Consider the following 22,450-nt stretch of genomic DNA (forward strand, 5'->3'; position numbering starts at 1 on the left):
TGGATTTTCCTACAGCGGAATAAATCTCACACGGAAGTTTTATTTTGCAGTTTGGGCAGGACAGTGTTATTTAGTGCTCAAAGAAGGGACATGAGAGAGTTTAGAGATACAATGTTACTCAGTATATTTTTCTCAAATATTTTATTCCATCCCTCCATCCCCGCAAACAGAACATAATTGTGCACACCATAAACAATCAGTAGTCATGGTGAAAATGTGTTAATCTTTCATAGCCAAATGTAAAGCTTTATTCTTCCTTTATTAATTCTCAAAGTTGGTTGCCACGTGCATTCTAGTGGCAGCACAAAATAACTTCTCCTTTTCTGGCGGGTGGGTCACTTGACACTAAGAGGAGAGTCCAGGCATTGGTGGGGTGCTCAGGAGCCTGGACCTGCCCTTTGGTAGTGGCACCTCCTAGTGGTTACAGGGCTGTGTGCTGTGAAGAAATGTCACTGAAGTCATGAGTTTTGACAATGAGCAGTGTTTTTACTGCAGTATTTTTAGAATAGGATTCCAGGAGTCATGTGAAATGCAGCCAGGACCCCAGGTCTGGGGGGTGCTGGTTGACAGCTGGTGGAATATGAGCGAGTGGTATGCCCAGGGGGCCAAGAAGGTCAATGGCATCCTGGCTTGTATGAGCAATAGTGTGGCCAGCAGGGCCAGGGCAGTGATCGTCCCCTGTACTCGGCACTTGTGAGGCTGCACCTCGAATCCTGTGTTCAGTTCTGGGCCCCTTAGTACAAGACAGACATTGAGGTGCTGGAGCGTGTCCAAAGAAGAGCAATGAAGCTGGTGTGCTAGAGCACAAGTCTTAGGAGGAGCAGCTGAGGGATCTGGCGTTGTTTAGTCTGGAGAAAAGGAGGCTCAGGGGAGACCTTACTGCTCTCTGCAACTACCTAAAAGGAGGTTGTAGCGAGTTGGAGGCTGGTCTCTTCTCCCAACTAACAAGTGATAGGACAAGAAGAAAGGGCCTCAAGTTGTGCCAGGGGAGGTTTAGACTGGATATTAGGGAAAATTTTTTCAAGCACTGGAAGAGCCTGCCCAGGGAAGTGGTTAAGTCACCATCTCTGGAAGTATTTAAAAGATGTGTAGAAGTGGTGCTTAGGGATATGGTTTAGTGGTGGACTTGGTAGTGTTACGTTAACAGCTGGACTCGATGATCCTAAAGGTCTTTTCCAACCGAAGTGATTCTAGGATTCTCTGCCTAGCCCTGCACCAGTGAGGGAGCCTTGTGCAGTGACACAAGCTAGGGCTGCAGATGGGGCTGCCCTGGGCCTGTGGGCAGTAAGTGGCCAGGATCCAGCTCCGCACCATGCAGCATCCTGCGCTATGTCAGGAGGGCACAGCCAGGAAATCCTCCTCTGCTCAGCATGCACCAATCCATGTCCAGCTCTGGGATGTCCTGAGGTCTCTTCCAATCTGAATTATTTGATGTTAGGTTATCGGGGCGTATGGAGATGATGTGGTATTTTGTAGGTATCATAAATCTGCAGCACGTAGGAAATTTGATTTAAACTAATTAGTGATATGATTTCTCATGGATTGGTATAGATTGCTTCTAGGTAAAATGAATGAGTTACAAGGAAATAAAAATTAAAAAATCCAGATTTCCATGATGCATGGATGTAATACATTAATAGGAAGAACATGCGTATCTAAGACATAGTATTTTGGCTAGAAAATTGTAAGGTAGGAAAACAGAAAGGGTAGCTGTAGAGCATATCTCAGTCTACTTTCCTTTCACATTTAGGAAGTCACAGTTTCTTTTCAGAACAGCAAGAGATTCATGTATATATATTTTCAAAAGTTGATGCAAACTGTGTAGTGGCTAGCCGCCAAAGTAAATTTGCCTTTTTTAATACCAACCTTTTGCTGTTGAAAGGAAGAGCCAGTAGTTCCTTGATGCTTTTTTTTTGTAGTCTAGTAGTAATGCAGAAGAACTTGATATGTAGTAGTGTTCTGGTGGTTTTAGTGACCATATTATTTCAATTTAGTGGGTTTAAGGAGACATTTAATTGCTGAAGTGGATGACTAATTCGCTCATTTTTTGGCTCTCAGACTTTTATGCTGAGGACTGATAGTGTAATGTGATCATTTTTTAAATAAACCACTGTTATTTTTGAAAGCGGATGTGCAGGATGCATGCAAGACCTAACATTACTTTTTTTACTTCGTAAACACCCGTTTCAACATTTCATTGTCTCAAGAAGAGTGATACTGGCCAGATGTTCAGATTTTGTCTTGGATGGATTGCTGGTGAGTTAAAGCCCTTTTACTGAGACTGGGAAAACATTGGTGAGTGTAAAAGTGGAACAAGATGCTTCAGTGATCAAATTTGCATGTTTTTTTCGTAACTGGTTCGTATCTTGGATCAGTATATACCCCTTGGTTGAAGACGTTGTATATATACTTGTATGTCTGAAAAATTTGAATCCCTGACCAAACCCTCTTCTAATGGCATGATTTGCAACCTTTTTGGGTGTGTATCCCTATTTCTCAGTAATACAAAATACAAAGAAGTTAAATGTAGTGTGGTATATCCCCTGAACAAAGAGCAGTTTTCTGGATTAAGGAACAAAAAGGTGAAAGGGATGAGGCTTATTTTCTACTGTACAGCATTCAGCTATTTTCTGTAGTCTTCTGTAGCCCTGTGTTTCTTCATGGGACACAGGACAAGGTGGAGTAAATGTGCTCTAAAACTGGTATGAGGGGAGTGATTGCAGGTGGAGCGTGGTCAGAAATGGAAAAGGTAACTGTCCCTTCAACTCATCACCTGGTAACTTGAGTTGTTTCAGGTATCAATTGCTTTCTGAGACCTACAGAGCTACTTTCATTAATGTTAAATATTTTGCCAGCTTGTGCCCTTGTGGAGAAAGTGAATGTACTTCTGTTGTATTGTTACCACCAAGTGTTCATGGTGTGTTATCAACGTACCTCAGAGAGCACCATCATCTTTGAGGCTGATTTTCCCCTGTTGCTGCTGTTGTGTGTTAATGCAGCAGGTCTTTGTGCCTGAAATTTAAGGAGACAGGAAGAAGATGCAATTCAAACCCAGGGACTTGTTCTTGTTAGCTTGTCAAGCTGTGGAACGTAACTGGAATCCGGCTGACACTGTGGGCATTCATGGCTTTCCTTTGGCACTTTACTGCTTGTTTTGACGGTTCTCTCCTACGGCGCAAAGCTAGACAGGGAAATGAATGAATTCACTGGCAAACTTTCAGATATATTAGGTTTTTATTAACCATTATTTTCCTTTCAGACTGTGTTAACACACCCAAGTGCATATGCTGCTGAACAGACAAGTCCAGTACATGCCCCAGCCTGATAATTTAGTTGGTTTTGACCTGTGTGTACTTTTTTGCCACAAAGGCTTTATCTGTTCTCAAAGGACTCAAAACAGTGAAGATAGCCACATATCGCCATTTATCTTAGATTCCATATAGTTTTAAGCAGAAACTAAAAGTATGTACTTACCTCCCCTTTATTTCCTCATTTATCACTGGGAAGTTAAATTAACACACTTGGATCTGTTTCTGCACTTTCACTTGTCCTCGTAGCAAGTTCATTTCCTTTGAAAGTTGCACTGAAATACCTGTGCATGACTGCCTGGTTAACAGTGTATTTCAAAAAGCATTTAAGGATCTCTGTACTGAAAAATATCTTGAAGCAAAAAACTGTAGATACTATCTAAATTTAAATAATTTTGGTTTTAGAAGGATGATCTCTGATAGACACAGAAAGCCTTAGTGAGCTCAGCTTGGCAAAGCCAGTCTGTTTCTCCAAATACTGCACTTACTCCAGATACGCTTACTGTGGTAAGAAATACTCTTCATGTTTTGACCTGAACAGATTAGAAAATATAACTGTGTGTGAGGAGAAAAGAATGTGATTTACTTGATTTCAAGGTGTGTTACAAATTGTAGTGGCAATTACAGTTGGTCTGCACCCAGATGAAAGCTGCAGTTGGGAAATCTGAGTTGTTACGGTCAAGGTAAGAAGTAGACACACTTCTTGGGGAGGGCTTGCTGTCCTCCCTCAGTAGTGCTCTCTGGGTGGGATTCAAACCAAACACAAGAAGTTACACCTCCCCCTCCCCCCCCAACATCCCACCCCCAGTTACGTAATTGTTGCCATGCAGATGAAGTAGTCTTTCTGATGCTTCAGGACATCCTCTTGGTGGGCAGGTGAGATTAAATCACAGCAGTGGGCATAATTTGCAAACAGTAAGCGTTGTAAGGTGGGCTTTTTAGGAGCCTGATTTTCTGCTTTCTGTTACATAGATGGCTGCTTAAAAGTTTGTGGTGCACTCTACTTGTATGATATGGACAAAATATTTCAAATTATTTATTCTAACCTTTTATGTTAAAAGTTTCTATAAATTTTTGGGAAGGGTACTTTTGCAAAAAGCAAGACACCGATTTAGATCTAAAGGAGTAAGAAATCTTGTTATGCCATTAATAAGAACACATTGCAGTTCCCATTCTGATTTCTAGATATTGTTTTCCACATATGGCCCTTGTTTCCATTATGTGGGAACATAAAATTGTTAGCTACAGAATACTGAATGATATTACTTAAATTGTTTTCTCAGTTTTTCCTTTATGCTTTTTAGAAGTCATGTTTTATGAAATAAACAGAATATGAATGGCTGCATTCTTACTGCCTTTGTAATGTGCTCTTGCTTCCACTCTTAGTGCTGGTGTTCACATAGCAAATATTTTTCTTCCATTATAGAGGACTTTAGAGCAGCAAATGTAGTGCTCATGAGTTTAAATTATAAGTACCTTTATAATCATAATCAAGTAGAATAGTTAAATGGGTGTACATAGGAAACAGGAGATCTGACTTGCTTAGACTTGAGCTGAGTGATGCAATATTTAAATGAAGATATTATAAATCAGGTTTAGCATTACTTCTATCTTGTATTCAATGAAGTGAACTTGCTGGTTCTTCTGCATGAACTAGTGACAAAGGCATCTATACAGCTTTTACAAAATAATTGCACATTGCTAATTTACACATTGGTGGAGCAATGTAGCTAATGAGCTTTCTATCAAAGCCTGGTTTTATATCTCTAGATGCATTGCAGATTTGCAGAGTGCAATACCCTTTTACACAATCACAACAGTGAGAGAATATAAATGTGGCTTTTTGTCAATAAAATGTGAAAATCTAATTGTAATATACAAATTCAAATTTTGAAACAACAGCAAAGCACCTGAGATGTTCTCTTAAATCAGAACAACTCTGAAGCAGGTTTCTTGAAAAGTAACCTTTTTATTTTGTTTGGTATTTTTTTTCATCTTTACAGAAATTGACTTTTGTAGACTCGATAGATTTTGTACTTCTTTTATAACTAGAATGCATTCTGATTTTCACTTACGTAAGCGGCCTGTTGCATGCGCTCTGACCAGGTCATCTCTCTGTGGGTAAGTGTTGGAGCCAGTCCTTCATTTGTGAGATCTCACTTGAGCGCCCTGTGCTGCCACCTGGAGAGGGGGACCCCGAAGGTGTTTTGGCTGTCCTGAAGGAGTGATTGGACCAGTTCACCCTGCAGATGAAGTTGTGTAAACTCCAGTAAACTCTGGTAATTGCTGATTTCCACTTTATGACTCAGTAACTGGTCTAAGCCAAAACAGTATTTCTGACTGCTTCGGAAAGGGCTTGAAGACTACTATTGCATAGGGAATTACGAGTATCTGTTTACTGGCTGTGGTTGAGAAATACTACTTGACCTATGTATGAATACAGATACGCTTGTAACATGACGGAGTAGGACTTGAATTCAATTAAGTGTTAAGTTGGGTCCACTTTCTTTTGTATTTAGCAAACACTGCATATGAGCTCACGCTTATACAGGATATGTTTGTTGTAGACAGAACACAGAATAGGAATTTAAATGCGAACATTTATGCAGTTGGGTGTTTCCATGTTGTTTGGTTGGTTAATACACAGAATTAGTTGTGGATTTTCTTAAATCAGCAAAATCACTGGCTTCAGTGTTTTGTGTGGTTGGTGGTTGTGTGATTTTATTTTTTTTTTTCTCTATAAATGTGTACTCCCCTCTCCCGTAGATCTCTCTTCCCTCCCAAGCCTCCCCCACCAATTCTTGATTTATGTGAAACCTTTAATAGAGTAAAAGGGCCTCAAGAGTAGAACTGCTCTGTGAAGTTTGCAGAGGGCTTTAATGAAAAGTTTCGTTGTTATTTCATATTTACTTACCAAATCCTGCCAGAGTAAATTCTTGCCAAACTAGTTTTATATATTTCTTGTTTGGTCTTGCTAACGTATTGTTTTGTATCAGGATCTTGTCTGACAGGAAAAGCGACCAGAGCAATTCAGGCTATGGCACAACAAATAGGTGATGCAGGAAAAATGAAGACTATCTAAAACTTCTTAAGCAATATCGAGAAACTCTTAAAGGAACTAATTAGCAAAAGTGATGCAGCTTGTATAACAAAGCTATTTTTAATGTAGATTGTACATGCTGAAATAACACAATAGTGCTTGACGAGTGGGTGTTTCTACTATTGATTCTGTAATCGTGCATGTTTTCTTAACATTTGCCTTGGAGGTGGGAAATACTTGTGGTAGTAAGGAGAAAAAAAAAAGATACAGGAATATTGGAGTGGTAATTTCAGTTTGTTTTGGGCGCTGTTTGTTTTGATGGATGTAGTCAAGTCACTGAGCCATATTGCAGTTATCTGTTTTTAATGTTTCTGTTCTTCAGTCAGAAGATTAGATGATGCAGACAAAAACGGTGAAGTGTGTGATATAGGAAGGATCAGACTCTAATAAAGCCCAAGCTAGGTTTTCTATTTCTGATTTTCCGGTGAAGCCTGGTTTATGGTTCAATTCTGACTTGGCTTTGAGATGGAGAAATTAGCAAAGGAAATCTGAATCAAGTCTTTAGAATGCAGGATGCTTCATAGCTCATCAGTTTGGTTGTGTCTTCAAAGCCTGTGTCTTCCCCACTGTGTTTCAGTGTCCTGTGTAGATATGAGCGGTAGAGGACATTTTAGTAATGGGCTGGAGAATAAGGAAGGATCGTCTTTCCTTTTAGTTTGAGAACAGAGTTTATAAAGGCACCTCTTCAGCAGACTATCCTTTAGAATTTTTTTATTAAGGAACTTTAAAGGATTCCTGGGGTATATATAAGGCTTTTTCCAGCCCTGTCTGTGAGTCCTAGTGGAGTATTCAAACTTAACAAAAAAGTTTATACTAGTATTTGCATTATGTACGATTTTACAGAATAAATTTCTGTATAATGTAGCTGTGTGTGTACTTCTCATGCATGACAGTGAGAATAAGACAGTACTATTTTTAATTATTTCTGAGTTTTGACTTAAAAGAAATGAGCTCTGAATTATGTCCTACAATGTGCTACAGCAGTACATTCTGTTTGGGGAAAAGCCATGTCCTAGGAAAGTCAGTTAATAGTATAATAAATACTTGCTTAGAAGAAATGTAAGGTAATGATATGTAATACTTAGAGAAATTAGAGAAAAAAATCTGTAATTTAATTTGTGAAATGGCTATCCTAGTCACTGTAAATGTAATTCTGAAATCCGATCGTCTGATGATGATGATTTACAGCAGTATTTAAGGTGGATGTACCTATAAAAAGAATGAAGTAAGTTTCATGATTATCAAATTTCTCCAAAATCTTTGACATATCCACATATATAATATGCAAATAGAAAGAGTTCTAGCATATTAAAACCAAAACGAATCTCCCTTAATGTTCTTTCATGCAGCATGCTGTCCAAGATTTCATGCAGTATGTCCTGTCAAGATTTAAAAACACATGTGCATTTAGAAGGATTCTGGTGGTCCCATTTCTTGTCCCGTTATTTAAGAAATCAAATTATTTAAGGGTGGAGTTCTGGGTTTTTGTTTTGTTTCTGTGTTGGTTTTTGTTTAGTTTGTTTGGGTGGGTGTGTTTTGTTTGGTTCAGTTTTGGTTTTTGGGGTCTCTTTTTTTTTTTTTGACACTGATACCTGAAAACACTGTGATGGTAATTGCTATTTTTAGGAAGTCAGGCACTTTGCAAGATGTTGCAAGTTGGAAGGTCTTCACTCATATTAGTCACTTTCTGCAGTGGTGCCTGCTCAGTGAAAAGCAAGGAAGGTCTTTTACTGCTAGACAGCCTGAGGCACTGCCACTGTTATAGGGGAGTATTTGAGAAGCAAGAAAAGATTATGTATCATGTTCAGGTCATGTATTTACAGTGCACCTTTCTCCTGTTAGAAAACAAACCTTTTAAGAATAACACATTGAGTACTAAACAGCACTCGGGTCATGTAGTGATATGTAGAAGACACTTTGTGGAGACAGCCTTATTCCTTATGGTTTCCTTTTGTATCAAAAGTAATAATGAAGACTATAAAGCCAGTCTTCCCAGTTGCTGGTAGACGCATTGTATACACACAAAACCACAGACGCATATATATGCATATATATGCACATATATATGTGTCTGTATGAATGTATATGTATATGTATCTTTTTTAAATTAAAATGTGGAAAGTGTTCTTTGTATAAGGTTTAGATATCCCGTCTACCAACTCTACCAAAGCACAGGTAAAAGTCCCTTTGACATCATTTAAATATTGGTTTTTACCCTTTTATAGCTGTCCTGTAAACACTTCCCCACACTTTACAGCTGTTCTGTAGTGTTTTATGCCTGTTGACCACTGTCTGAGATACTTTATTTTGAGGACAATGTATTGTCCTTTTATGTACTGCATATATTCAGTAACACTGGGACTGCCGTTCCCCCATGTGTCAGTGGTGGAACTGGGACTCCTGTAGAGCTGATAAAAGCGGCAAGAGTATGTACCTAATCTAGGGCAATTTAAAAAAAGAACTTTGGGCAATTTAAAAAAAGAACTTTGGCTTTACATATCAATTTTCATTTATTTACAGGAATATGACCTAAATGGATGTTTTCATGTCAAGCATTTGTAGGACTGTGATGTTAACTATTTGGAATAACCTTTTTCTGTTGGTATGTGATATCTGATATTATTTTCTTTTCCTTTTATGCAGGATCCAAACTACTGGATACAAGTACATCGACTGGAGCACGGGGATGGTGGGATCTTAGATCTCGATGACATTCTTTGTGATGTAGCTGATGACAAAGACCGTGTAAGTACACATAGCTGTGAAAGCAGCTCAGTACACTGCACGTTGGCATATCAGTGTTCTGTGTTTCCTGCATGTGTCCAAAAGTGGGAGCCAATACAGAGGTCTTTTTTTTTTTTTCCTCTTTTTTTTTAAAATATAGTTCCCTTGACAAATTTGAGAAATCTGTTGCTGTTATGTTTTTTTTTAAATGTACAGGAAATCTTTCATTGAAATCATGGGTTTTCCATCCTTTCTTTAAAAGTTCAAGTAAGAAAAGGAGGCTGCAAGAATAGAAAAACCTCATATGGTGGAACAATAATGTAAAAAAAAAGAATCTGTAAGTTAAGATTTTAGCTTCATGTTGCCAGTTGAATATGAGCAAAAACCCGTGGTGTTTATAAACTGCATAGGGTTGGTGGATTGTTTTTCAAAAAACTTACTGGGTCAAACTGCTAGTTACAAAGAACTTGACAAAATAATTACACACTGCTGTGTCTTGAGCATGTTTATTATTTTTTTAAAGTAGAGATTTAGATCACAGTCAGCTAAGAGGTTTTTTGTTATTGACTGTTTGAGGTTATAGATACTTGTGCCTTTGCATTCCATGTTGAAAAAAAGGTAGGTAAGAAACAGTGTGGCAAACTGTAAAGACGTGTAAATAAGACACTTTTCTGTGCAGAGCTGCATGTGTTTGCTGAAGCTCTTGAGAGCCTCTGAGCCTGATGCAGACCAGCCTGGAAATGTGTTTCAGGACCCCGCTCCTTCACAGACAGGAATCTTAATTGCCTCTGTTGGAAGCAACAGGCTCTCTGAAGGCTCCTTGAAAACTGTCCAAATGATGACTTTTAGACTAATTTTTCAGAAATAAATACTTTGCCTGCAGTTATTTCTTGTGACAAAATTTGTCATGGTTATTTCAACCAGGACTTCATAAGAAAAATTATGTGAGGAGTCTTGGGACATGGAGACTCCTTGCTGTCTGAAATGTTGGGATTACTCAAGCTGTATAGGGTAACAGCGCTGAGTTTAGAGGAATTTCTTCCATAAAAATAGTGCCCAGCTAAGATTTCACGAAAAGCTAATTAAAACTTCTAGTTAGTTATCTCATATTGAAGTGCTCAGCTGCATGATTAGTTTAACTTTTGCTTACAGGCCTCAAGAAGTCTGGTGCAAGTTGTCACTATGTGTGCACATATACACACATATGTATATGTGTGTGTACATATATATATTTTTTTTTTTAACTTATTTGAATCATGCACTTAGCTCCTCATGTGCTCCTCCTTTCAGAAGGAGAAGTTTGAATTCTGATGACTTCAAGACCTCATTCTTTGGCTGTTTCCTTGCCTTGCCGCCTTCAAGTGCTGTAATCCCTCACAGTGAAACTCCGTGGGTGTTTTTGTATGCATGACTAATAGGTGAAAAACTCTGACTGCAACTGAAAGAGGCAGAGTCATTATTACAATATTGTTTTTGTGTATAGATGGACAAGATACCTAGTAATTAGTAGTATTTATTTCTGCATTTGCCAAGCACATATCCTCTGATTCTGCAAATCCAGCATGTCTCTTCTGATAGCACTTAGCAGTTAAATTTCCTTTTTTTTTTTAAAGGACCTTGTAGCATTGATTAGGAAGGTGCAATATAAACACGCACTGTGCTATGCTCATTTATATCCTTGAATTAATCATTCTCATTTGACCTTCACGTTTGATTCTTTTCAAGCATTATGGTCATTAGTAATTGTTTTTCAGTTTCTTGTTTTATATTTTACAACTGACCTTCCTGGTTCTTTTCAGTTTTGGATTGCTAGCTTTGCATTTGATGCTTCCTTCTTAGCAAGTGTATTAACTAGTTTTGTGTTAGCAGAATCTGATGTAGGTCTCATTAATGCAATGTTCTGAATATATCTCCAGTTAGTGATATTTTGTACATATACACAGAAGCATATCTTGTTAAAAAGCATTTAACAGATATTGTCTAAGCATTTAGTTAATTATTACTGGGGTCTGTAGGATTAGTTATGCTTAAACATTAGCTTATATATGTATATATATTTTATTTTTATTTGGGGCAAAAATATCTAGGATATTACAAAACTCTTTAAATGTAGGGATCATTCCCATAATGATAAATGTAGTTTTTGTCTTTTTTTACGTTGCTTTTATGCCGTAATTGTACAGTGTAATATAAGCGCAATACAGAATGCAAAGCAGTTAAGGACGAGCTTGTCCTCTTGGTGAATTTATTGCTCTGTATGGTCAACTATCTTAGTAAAAATAAAACTCTAAGTAATGTAAAGAATACATTTACTTCTAGTCTACTGTCTCCATGGAGAAAATGTTCTCTACTATAACAAATACAAAGACCCTTGGAGACAGCAGCTGTTCTGAGTGGAACAAGAGAAGTATCTTTGGTGTCCTTCACATTAAAATGCAGCATGGTAGGGTGACTTTATTTAGCTTGTTCTGTCCCTATATTTTGGCATTCTCTTTGTCACTTACTAAACCAGAATGAATGAGTAAGGGTTAACCAGTTGCTCTCTGGAATAATTTGTGATGTTCAGTGTTGTTCCCCCTTAAAAAAAGGAGAAAAACATGAAACAAACTACATGGAAAAAGTTATTTTGCCAAGCTATTTGTTCCTTTCTGAAACACCTTTTCTTAAATCCTTTAACATAATTCATTGAGAAAGTGCATAATACATTCTATTCTAACTTAGCTGGCATGCAACTTCAACATTCCTATTACAGAATATTACTACACATGAAGTTGCTGCTGAAAACCTGGTTAATGCAGTTAATGGTAGTAACAGTATTAAAACAAAAAGTAATAAATGCTCATTTGGCTAATTTTTTCCATGGAAAACTTCTTTGTGATTGTTTGATTGAAGTGCGAACTTTCTGCAGGTTTTATTATGGAAAGATAGTTTTCAGTGGAAATGTATCAGTGGTTTTTTTATATTTATCTTTGTCTCTGTATACATGAATACGAGTGGGTTGTCTTGTTTTCGCTGTTTTTGAAAAATATTTGGCTACAAGAAACAAGAATCTGTTTTCAACTACCGGCATCCATTCCAATCCGAAGTATGAGCATATTTGGTACTGTTCGAGCAAATTCATGAAAAACTTGGGTGGATGAATAGCACATATCTCTTTTCCAGAAATAAAGGAGAAATTACTCTTTCAAATTGCTTTTAGTCAACTGCATAACCTATATTCATTATTTTAAAAGTAGATATTTCTTGTGCATTCAGTGATTAGAACAACATTTTAAAGATAGGTTAACAAACCGTTTTGCTTGGATTTCTGTTACTTGTAGCCCTTTATTTAACGGCTCTCAAAAAACATATGTCAACTTGACAAGTTTCCAGCTTGATGATAGCATAGTTGATGACCTCAGTTCAATTCTTAGTAAGCAGACATTCTCAACAGCAAAAAAACTCCAGCGAACTGATGAAAAAAGCCCACCCCAACCATCCTTAACCATGGTTTCTCTTGGCAGGCTGAGGCACTTAGACACATCAGTGATCCTCATACTTTGGGTGTAATATGCAAGTACTTGTTCAGGGATCTTGCAGGCCTTTGTTTATCCATGGAAAAAAATATTCAGGAAATTGTTGTGTAATCTTCCATTTTAGAAGTATGTGTATGAATATAACATGCTCCCAGTTGAATTGTCGCTCAAATAGTCACTTGTATTTTGCACAATTTCAAAAAATTCTTTCATGTGCACTTATATACGTTTTTTTTTCCTGCATAATAATGCTCAGGCTGTTGCTTGGTGGAAAGCTTTGGAAATCAAAATGTGTTTGGTGTAGCTACATTTCTGAAAAATAAGGGGCTTTCCTTCCCCAGACAACAATGATCTGCCATTAACAGCCACCAGTTTTGGTGAGCAGCTGGGCAAATAGCGATAGTTTGAAACAATGTAGGGTATGAACCTGATGTCACTTAATCATAAATTCATTTATCTGAACAGAGGTTTTTGGTAGCTTGTGGATTAGCAGTCTGTAAATGTTAAAGTATTGGCACTTACTGTTTCCTTCATCACTGTCCTAATAAATTCAACACTTTAGTTCTCAAAAATAACCACTGTATTTTGGTGTATCCTTAGACTTAGAGCGTGGATTTATTTCTCTAATCTAAGGAATGGCTTTCTTTGCTTGACTTTGCCATTTTCAAATTTTGAAATTTTCAAAAAAAATTTCAAATTTTCACACTAAGTGTGAAATGCTCAGTCAACAGTTCACACTTACTGCAAAATTCATACTTACTCCCACTGAAAGCGGAGATGAAAAATTGAGGAATATGGCTTGGTATTGTCTGGAGTGAAGTTTCATGCTTACCACAGTGTTTGTGTGCCTGGTGTTAGTATCTGGCTGAGGTCACTGTAAGTTCAAGGTGATGTTGGTGCATATTGCTGGTTAGACATACTTTGCACCTCCTAGAAAGACACAAGAAGAAGTTGCTGTGTTGAGTGAAGTAGTGTTGATGAGAATGGGGTGGAGATTAATTTCCTAGATTTGTGCTGAAATGGGAGTTTGTAAACATTCATGATCTAGAGTTAACTATCTTGAGTAATCAAATTCTGCTGAAATTCAGTGAGATCAACTGCACTTCATTTGCATCTGCTTTTAAAAACATATAGAGATTCTATTAATAATATTATCAGTTTAGTCCCTGCTTGCTTCTAGTGTGATGTGAGAAAGTCTTTGAGCAGCTTCTTCACATAACAAGAAGGGATATTAGGAGCTTTTCCCAGTGTAGTGGAAAGGAAATGAACTTTTGGTTTCTGTGTTAAACAGATGGTCAACTCTAAATAATACTGTTGTTTTGTTTACTTCCTCTTGGAAAGCACTGTTGAATTACAGAGGCATGTGATACATAAAATGTGGGTTTGGAAAAGATGACTATATTTTGTTTGTAACAAATATTGACTTGAAACAAACACAAAAATAAGTATTTTGAGCAATTGCATTATGATGTTAAGGTTAAAGGTTAGCTGGGGACTGGGGAGCAGTGATTACAGTATTGTGCTGCTGTTGACTTTTGTTCTGTCATTCTCTCCAAAATGTTAAAAAGCTTTTGAACTTGATGAAAGTTGCACAGATAAACTTGTGTTATCTTTAGATTGCCATCAGCACATAATCAGAATACTCGAAGTAGTGTTGTTTGTTCTAAATTTGGGTGTCTCTCTGCCTCATTTAAGCAAACTTACAGCTGAATTTACATTCTAATTCCCTCTGACCCCGCAGGTTAAGAATTTAACCCTAAAACCATGAACAGAGAAGAACAACTTTTTGTTTTACTTCTAGAGTTTGTTTCTACCATTAACAGATTAAAACCGTGGAGTGAATGAAAGAACATCTAGGTCCAGTGCAGCAAATCTGACAGGAAAACCTAAAAATGCCAAAACACTACTCAGAATGATTCTTAGTATTTGCAGTACCATGATTGTTACGTCCTTCTTCTTTTTCCCTCCAAACCTTTCGATCAGATTAAATTTTAACTACTGCCATTATTATCTGTGCCACAGTGCAGCTTCTCTCATTCTGTGACTGCCTTCCCTGTATCCCAGGAAAACAGGATGACCTTGAACAATTTGTTGTTACTCATAAGTGACTTGGCAAAACACATTTTGAGCATAAGGCATTCTTTTCTTGTAACAGCTTAAAATAACTGTTTGAGCCACTGAGGTTGGGAAAGTATTGATATTAGGAAAGAAACCCTTACTATAACAGCTCCATGATGATTTTCTGTTAAAAAAATTCAGAAACTTCAGTTTTTGAACAATAAGCTCTTGATATCATCTAATATTTTGCAGGTTTTTATTTTAATTACATTTATAGAGATTGACAATTGATATTATGTGAAGTTATGACAAGTAAAACGGAATGTCTCTGTTTTAATCAGATTTTCTTGCATTAACACCGACTCACTATTACTGTGTTGGCCACGTGATTTTTAGGTTCCTCTTGTTGATGGATTTAAAGTAGAAAATAAAAGTTTTTATGTAGACTTTATTCCCAGTTGCTATTTAATGAAGGCATATTTGGATACTCTAGACATAGTAGACATTTAGAGTAGACATACTCTAAATATAAATATTATCTTCTGTCAAAGAATGGAATTAAAATGCTTGTAGTACTTTAATAAATAAATTCTAACTTCACAATGTTTATGGAGGAGACTGAGGCCCCTGTAAGTGAGGAAACACTGGGCATAATATATTAATATTGAAACATGCATTTTCCAGTCATTAAGAGATATTAGGATTTTTTTCATTTCTTTCAAGCACTGTTCTCCAGATTATGAATCTCATCATCATTTACTTCTTGTAGCTCTGTGAAGACAGCATGTCCGTTCATGATTTGTTGTTTCCTTTGGGGATAAATTGCCATATCCCAGTTCCTTTCTTGTATTACTGAAATTACTGTATTATTGTAGCAGTAAACTAAGAATTCTTGTGTAGGAGAGGAGTGATATTTGTAAATTTGTAAATTCATTTGTAATTTAGGAGATCTGAAGAGCTGCAGGTATATCTGATTTCTGAAAATTGAATAATTTGGTAAAATTTACTTTCTGAGGAATAGCGGGCCCATGCATGAATATGATATACTGAGGAAGATCATGATAGTGTTGTGAAGAAAGTCATGCCTCACAAACCTGCCTATATTCTTAGCAGAAAGACAGACCTAAGCAACAGTGACTGGGGTTAGTACAGTCAAAAACTCCACAAACTTGCCATGGGGTAAGAGGAAGGGTCTTACAGATACATAACTGGTTGGAAAATGGAAAACAGTGTGTATTCATTTGCAATTGTTCTAAGAAAATGGAAGGGGGATTTGAATACTGGAGTGACAAATTCCATGATAGTGTGTGAAACTGAATGTTGGAGGTAAATGCTGGTTACAAAGGGCTGCAGAAGAATCCTGTGATACAGAGGGACTAGACAATAACTTGAATGAAAGATCATTTTGGCAAATGTGATTTGTTGTCAGAGGGAGGCTCTCTCAAGTGAATGCACAAATAATGCATTCTGAGCTAGCTATTACATTGGGAAAATGTTTTTGGTTTTGTAATAGACCTCTGGAAACACTGGATTACACTGCAAGGTACAGCTCTGTGAGAGATAGTAAGATCTGAGGTGGCTTCCAGTAGCTTGTCTTTGTGTCTGCCTCTCCACCCTATTGTCATCCCCATCCTTCACTTCAGGCAGGCTTTGGCACTCTTTGGACCCCATCTTGTAGCAGATTTATTCACTAAAATGGCCAAAGACGACTCCTTGCAAAAATAACTGAGTATTTCTCTGCTATTTCATGAGCATCATCAGCTCTCTGAAAGATCTGGCAAGCTGAGGAGGAAAGGGAGACTTTGCTGCTGGGAGTGGTTGAGGAAGGAAGGGAATGGTTGAGTTGTGAAAGAAGAAGAGGGAGAGTGGGAACACGAGTGAGCTGAGACCTTCCTTTTCCGCTCAGCAAGGCTGCCGATGGCCATGGAGCTGCTGGAGTGGTGCCTGGGGTGAAGCAAGGGGTAGAGAAGGGAAATGGGTAATGGGATTTTGCTGCTGTTCGTGTTGATGGTGAGGCCTCCGCTTCCTCCAGCCACAAACCAAGCGACCAAAAAAGATTTTAAAGAGCAAAAGCCAACATTGATTGCATGTGTAGATTAAAGGCTTCTCTACCAGCAGTTTATAAATGGACCAGGACTCTCAGCCTTGAAAAGAGGATGGAATAAGCAAACTGTATATGACTGTAAAATCAGAAGGGACATTGTGTCTTTTTCAGTGCAGAATCTGGGGCAACAAATTAAATGGCAGTTTTCATTAGCAAAGTAAATGAAAATATGTATGTTTTTAATGTAAAATACTACCTTTTATTTTCAAAATTTGTTCAGTGCTGCAGATTTTTGTATTTAGGGGAACTGTGAATAAATATAATCCTTTTTCTATATCTTTAAAGATTTTACAGACTTCTGTCCTTTTCATTTTTCTTTCTAATTTACTTTCATTCAGAAGTCCTTTCACTAACTGATCATTCTTGTTCCATTTCTTGCACTGGCTTTAGGTCTAATGAACTAAAGTGAAATGATTAGGATTATGCCTGGTATTTGATACAAAGTCAGCTGCATTTTAATGTATGGGTTTTTTGTTTGTTTTTAAAATCTATTTGTGTCTTTGTTGGTCTTAATTGCTTTTTTTTTTTTTTTTTTAATGCAAACAAGCATGATTAGAATATGTCATAAGAGTAGCTATCTGCAAAAGGTTTTCAAACATTCCTTGACCTTAGTTTTTATGATATATCAGAATACCTGTTATTTTATCAAATGCTGCAGATGCTTTGCTTCAAGAAGTTTTGTAGGACGTATCTTTTTCTAGAGACGTCATTGTTTAAAAGCATGTGTAATGCTGAATTGTGTGCTTATTTTTACTCTTCAAAAAGGTGATGCTTGTAAATCACGGGTAATTTAAGTTGGGTCTTAATTTGTGAAAGAGAGTCTCTTTAATCTAAACTTTGGTGAAAACCACAGAGAGTGGTGAAATGATGATCGTCTGACAGTGTCTAATATTAGTAACACTGAAGGTCAGTATGTGGCTATGGACAATGACTGCTACAGTATTATGAACCCATCACAGTTAAGAGATACTTTGTCCTAAAAGTATGTAATAATGGATTTTTTCTATATCCTGTAAAAATTACAGATTCACTGTGTAGATGTAGTTGTAGATAATATGAAGCAGTGTTTTCTGATTCTTCACAGTGTAAATTTCCACAGAAATCTGCAGAGAATATAGAAGTAGGCCATTATGGCTTACAAATGTATGATATTCTGATAGCTTTTCATTAATTTTAGCAATATCTCTTTGTCCTAGAGGCATATTATTCATCCTACAACAAAAGAAGAAATTGCAGAAAATGTTGGCTAGGGAACTCATTAAGCATTACCCTCTTACTCCTTGATATCGGCAGGTCTTGAAAGAAATGCTGCTCCGACTTTACAGATATTTCCTAACAGAGGTGGTGAGACTCATACGCTAGAGGACTGACCCATATTAAAGCTTAATTATAGTAATGGATAATCCTGCAAGTATAAATTATTCACAGTTGTTTTGTATGCAAAGTATCATCATGAATAAAGTAAGGAAAAGTTTCTAGAAAAGACCCTGGACAATGGGATAAGTTTGTCAAAAGACAGTTTTCTTTCTTGTGTTTTAACACAGATTTAAATCTGACGGTGCTAGGTTTGCAGGCACATTCCCATATGCACAGCTTTGTGCTTTGAATATGTTTTGCTTAATGGAAATCAATAGCAGCAAGTCTTGGGGCTCTACACCCTTGTAGCGTTCCTTGACTAATACGTTATGCAAGGGAAACATTCCTACCTAAACACAGTCCTGGTACAGAAGTTGCAATCTCAGCTGTCTGATAAGATTCCCACACTGTCACTAGGATGAGAATTCATTAGTGCTACCCTCTTATCCGTTGATACTGACAGGTTTTAAGAGAGTGCTGTAACTTCATAATTACTTCCCAGGAAGGATGGTAAGATTCATATGTAGGCTCGATGTTAGTTCCAGTTGGCTTAGTAGTTAAAGTACCTCTTAAGTTTGTAGCATGAATAGTCTTTCTGATGAAGACAGAAAAGGGAATATTTGAATTAGGTTGAAACAAGGCACCTAATGAATGGGGCCGCTACCTCATGCTAAAGGTTTTTTCCACAAGTGCCTTGGATCCAAAGAGAAGAAAATAATGCTGTCTTTTTGGGGGAGCTTTCACCAGTTTAACTTTTCAGATACCTTCTTAACAGTAGCCCAGAAAAGAAGGAGTTAAGAAGATGCTTTGAACCCAAAGTCTTCTGCTTCATCCCCACACCCTGTTGGTGTATGTCCACACCCTCTTGGTGTGCAGGGAACTACCTTCTGTTCACCTTTAGCGTGCTCAGCAGGATAGTCACTACATTTTTCAGATTAGCATCACAGCTGAAGCCTGTTTGAGTTTATACAGCAAGGAGTTCTGCCTGCTCTTCAGTGACATACAGCATTGCAGGACTATTGGCTTTTTTCATTTGTACAACTGGTTGGAAGAACCGAAGTTGTTCTTAGGTGGGCTCCCTTCCTTGTAGGTTGCTCCACTTCTTATAGGATTGAAGCCTGTTCCCTGTAAGCTTGGTGGAAGCTTGATGGTGCTGAGTTTTTATTTTCTTGGGACACTGTTTGCTTGAAGTTAACCATACTTTGGTGGATGAAATGGCAGACACACCTAAGAGGAAAATTACAAAGAAGTCGTCGTCTTTTTCATATGATCGCCGGAGAGATTCGGTTAAAGTTAGGAGACAGTCCAAGTCTCTTAGCTTCAAATCAGCTACACTGGGTGCTCAAAAGAGGCAGGCACAGAAAAAGCAGGTTTGTATTTGGATATTCCTCAGAGGAATATTTTTACTTCCTAAATTCTTAAAAAGACTATAAAACTCACTTAATGTTGTTAATACTGGTGTTAATATGAAGTGGAAACAAATCTGTTGATTTGCAATCTGTGTGTGAGTACGTGTGTGTATACATACAAGCTTGTGTGTAAGTAAAGCTAGATTTTTTGCTATAACGTTTCTTAAGAGCTAGCTAAATGTGGGGTGTTAATTTTATTGCAAGAAAAGTCTGCATTGTTTCTGCTTTTAAGACGTGTGTTATTTCTGTTTCGTCTCAAGGAGTTGCTCCTATAGTGTAATACATGCCCTGCAAGCTTTCGGTAGTGTGTTGTCTGTTGTGCTGAAAAAGACATGATGGAAAATACATGATGGGTACTGAAACTTTTGAAATTATTATTCAGATTACAACTCTTTTGCTGCACTTCACTATTATTATTATTATTATTTTTAATGTTGAAATGTACCAGACTGAGAGCTTTAGGGAGTGAAATATTTTACTTATTCCGGAACAGGTAACGCAAGTCAGCAGCAGCACCTGTTCTGGTGGGACCAGTTCTTAGGGTTAGAGGGCAGCTTAATGCCTTGGCAGTGCTGCACTGCCATAGTAAAAGACTTTTTCATACACAGGTCTTTATCGTTTGTAGTTGGGAACTAATTAAATGAAATTTCTCCAAAGAGAAGATGTAATGTGCACTGTAGTAAATGGAATAAACACAGTGAGTCAGTTCATGAAATGTCTTTGTAGACTGATCTTCAATTTAATCTAATATGAAAGGAGCTTAGGATCGTTATCAGCCATCTCTCGCTCTTCATTTGGGTGCACAGGGTGCCTTTTTGAAGAGTTTAAAGGAACTTTCCAGGGAATTTTTAATTCGCTATGTAGAACATAAAGTATTTTAATACCTTGCAAATAGTATTTCAGCAGATGCTTTAAAATAGACTAGATTTTCATTAGCAGTATAAGTTAGTTTCTCACAAGCAAGTAATTTTCAGGCCCTGACTGCCACATCTGCTCATTTATTTTGTAAGCAGTATATCTGTTCATATTTAAGAGAATTTAAGTTATTGTGTCCAGTGTAAACTTTGGTATTAGCTTAAAAACACAATGAATTTGATGTGTGTGGGTTCATATTTGTTTTATCATTATTTCTGTTGTTCCTGAAAGCGTAATGTCTATTTAAATAGCAAAATATTGACAAGTAGAATACTAGGATGTTCCAGCTTTAGTGTGTTTCTTTAGTGTTAACTGTGGTCATAGCTGAAGCCCCTTTGAAGTTGAAGGGGCTGGAAGCCCCTGGAATTGAATTTCCAGAAGTTTTAAATGAGGAAATGTTTGAAGAAATCAGGAACACTTTTAAAAGGACACCAAACTCTGACTAGTCCCCCCCCAATTATCAGATGTAACTTCAAAAGTAAAAATCATAAATCTAAGTTTTACAAAGACGTAAAGTACTAAATGACAACCATGAGAATTCACGTTCATTGGATATTTGGGGAAAATAGAAAGACTACTCAAATTAATCTAATAATTTCATTTGTAGGTGCAGATTAGTGAGTACCCATGTATTTCAATTTTCCCAGAATTTAAGGTTCTTGAGACGTCTCTTTTGGATAGCTGCCATGGTTACTGTGTGACCTCTAGTGGTTAATGAAAAATATGCTCAATTACCAAATTCAAGCTGATGCTTGAACAAATCCTGAATTTGTGTTCTTGTTGGTTTAATTATTTAATCCTAAAAATTCTATTTTTATTTAAAAGAAAAAGAACCTCAAAACGTCTGCTTCAATTCAATCTTTATGGTGTCACTTCCAGAGAAAGTGTCTTGCTAAAACCACTATTCACATGGATGTGTTTCTGAATTGAATTACTCACAGATTCAAAATTATAGGAGTAGCTTTAAGAAACTTCTACTACTTCAGCTTGGTTACAGTATGTCAGTGGGTGAAACAGCTGAAACGAAGCACTCTAGACAAAGCCCTGTTTTGATCAACATGCATATTAGATCTGAAGAAGGACTTTTCTGCCTCAGGAATGGTTTGAGTTTTTTTCCTCTTGAAATGCTCCAGTGAACTGTAAAAAAATTATATTTTTTCCTACAGGCTTAGTCTTGTTTCAATCTTTAGATCATTACAGTTGAGACAAAACCATTCTTACTTCCTCCCTACTCCCCCCTACCCTGCAACGGCAACTACACTAGCATTGAAAATGCTGTTGAACACAAAACACAACGGCTTTTGTTACTGTCAAACATCAAAAATACTGAAGAAAATTACAGGTTTGCATTTACCAGCATCTGATCAGTTTTCAGCCAACCAGATCTAACTGCTCAGTACAGTGTAACTTCTGTGATTACGTAGGCTGGTTCCAGGCCTGAATTACTGACTGAGCAGTAGTAGTTTGGTTACTGCAGCAGGAGAAATGTTACTTAAAAATACCTTTTTTGTTGCTTGAGTCTCTTTTCTTTCGTTTCTCTCCTTCTTTCGTTTCTCTCCTTCTTTCGTTTCTCTCCTTCTTTCGTTTCTCTCCTTCTTTCGTTTCTCTCCTTCTTTCGTTTCTCTCCTTCTTTCGTTTCTCTCCTTCTTTCGTTTCTCTCCTTCTTTCGTTTCTCTCCTTCTTTCGTTTCTCTCCTTTCTTTTTTATTTTTTTAAATATTTTTCTAATGAATGTTTGACATCTGAGAATATTTAAAACTATGCTTTGGTCTTTGCTGCTATAGGAGACAATAGTAGACTTTGCTGCTTACAATATACGCAGTTGTACTTGGTTAGTTCCCTGGAGGAACAAGACTCTGCCTCTGCTTATACAGGCAGGCAAGCCAATTTAGTTTCTTAAATGTTTTAGTAGATTAATATCAATCAAAGTCTGTTAAAATCATAACACTCTACAAAATCCTT

At 37.2% G+C, this 22,450-nt stretch overlaps 1 protein-coding gene across 15 annotated transcripts in view; it reads left to right on the plus strand.

Moving 5' to 3' along the window:
- The window catches only part of PARD3 (par-3 family cell polarity regulator), a 453,511-nt gene that overhangs the window by 40,272 nt on the left and 390,789 nt on the right, over positions 1-22,450 (plus strand). For all 15 annotated transcript variants that reach the window (XM_030491258.1, XM_030491178.1, XM_030491241.1 and 12 more), the window contains exon 2: positions 9,052-9,153. In XM_030491258.1, coding sequence (XP_030347118.1) covers positions 9,052-9,153 — 102 coding nt within the window. The remainder of the gene's footprint in view (positions 1-9,051; positions 9,154-22,450) is intronic.

Source organism: Strigops habroptila, chromosome 1 (genome assembly GCF_004027225.2).
Source record: "Strigops habroptila isolate Jane chromosome 1, bStrHab1.2.pri, whole genome shotgun sequence".
NCBI lineage: Eukaryota > Metazoa > Chordata > Aves > Psittaciformes > Psittacidae > Strigops > Strigops habroptila.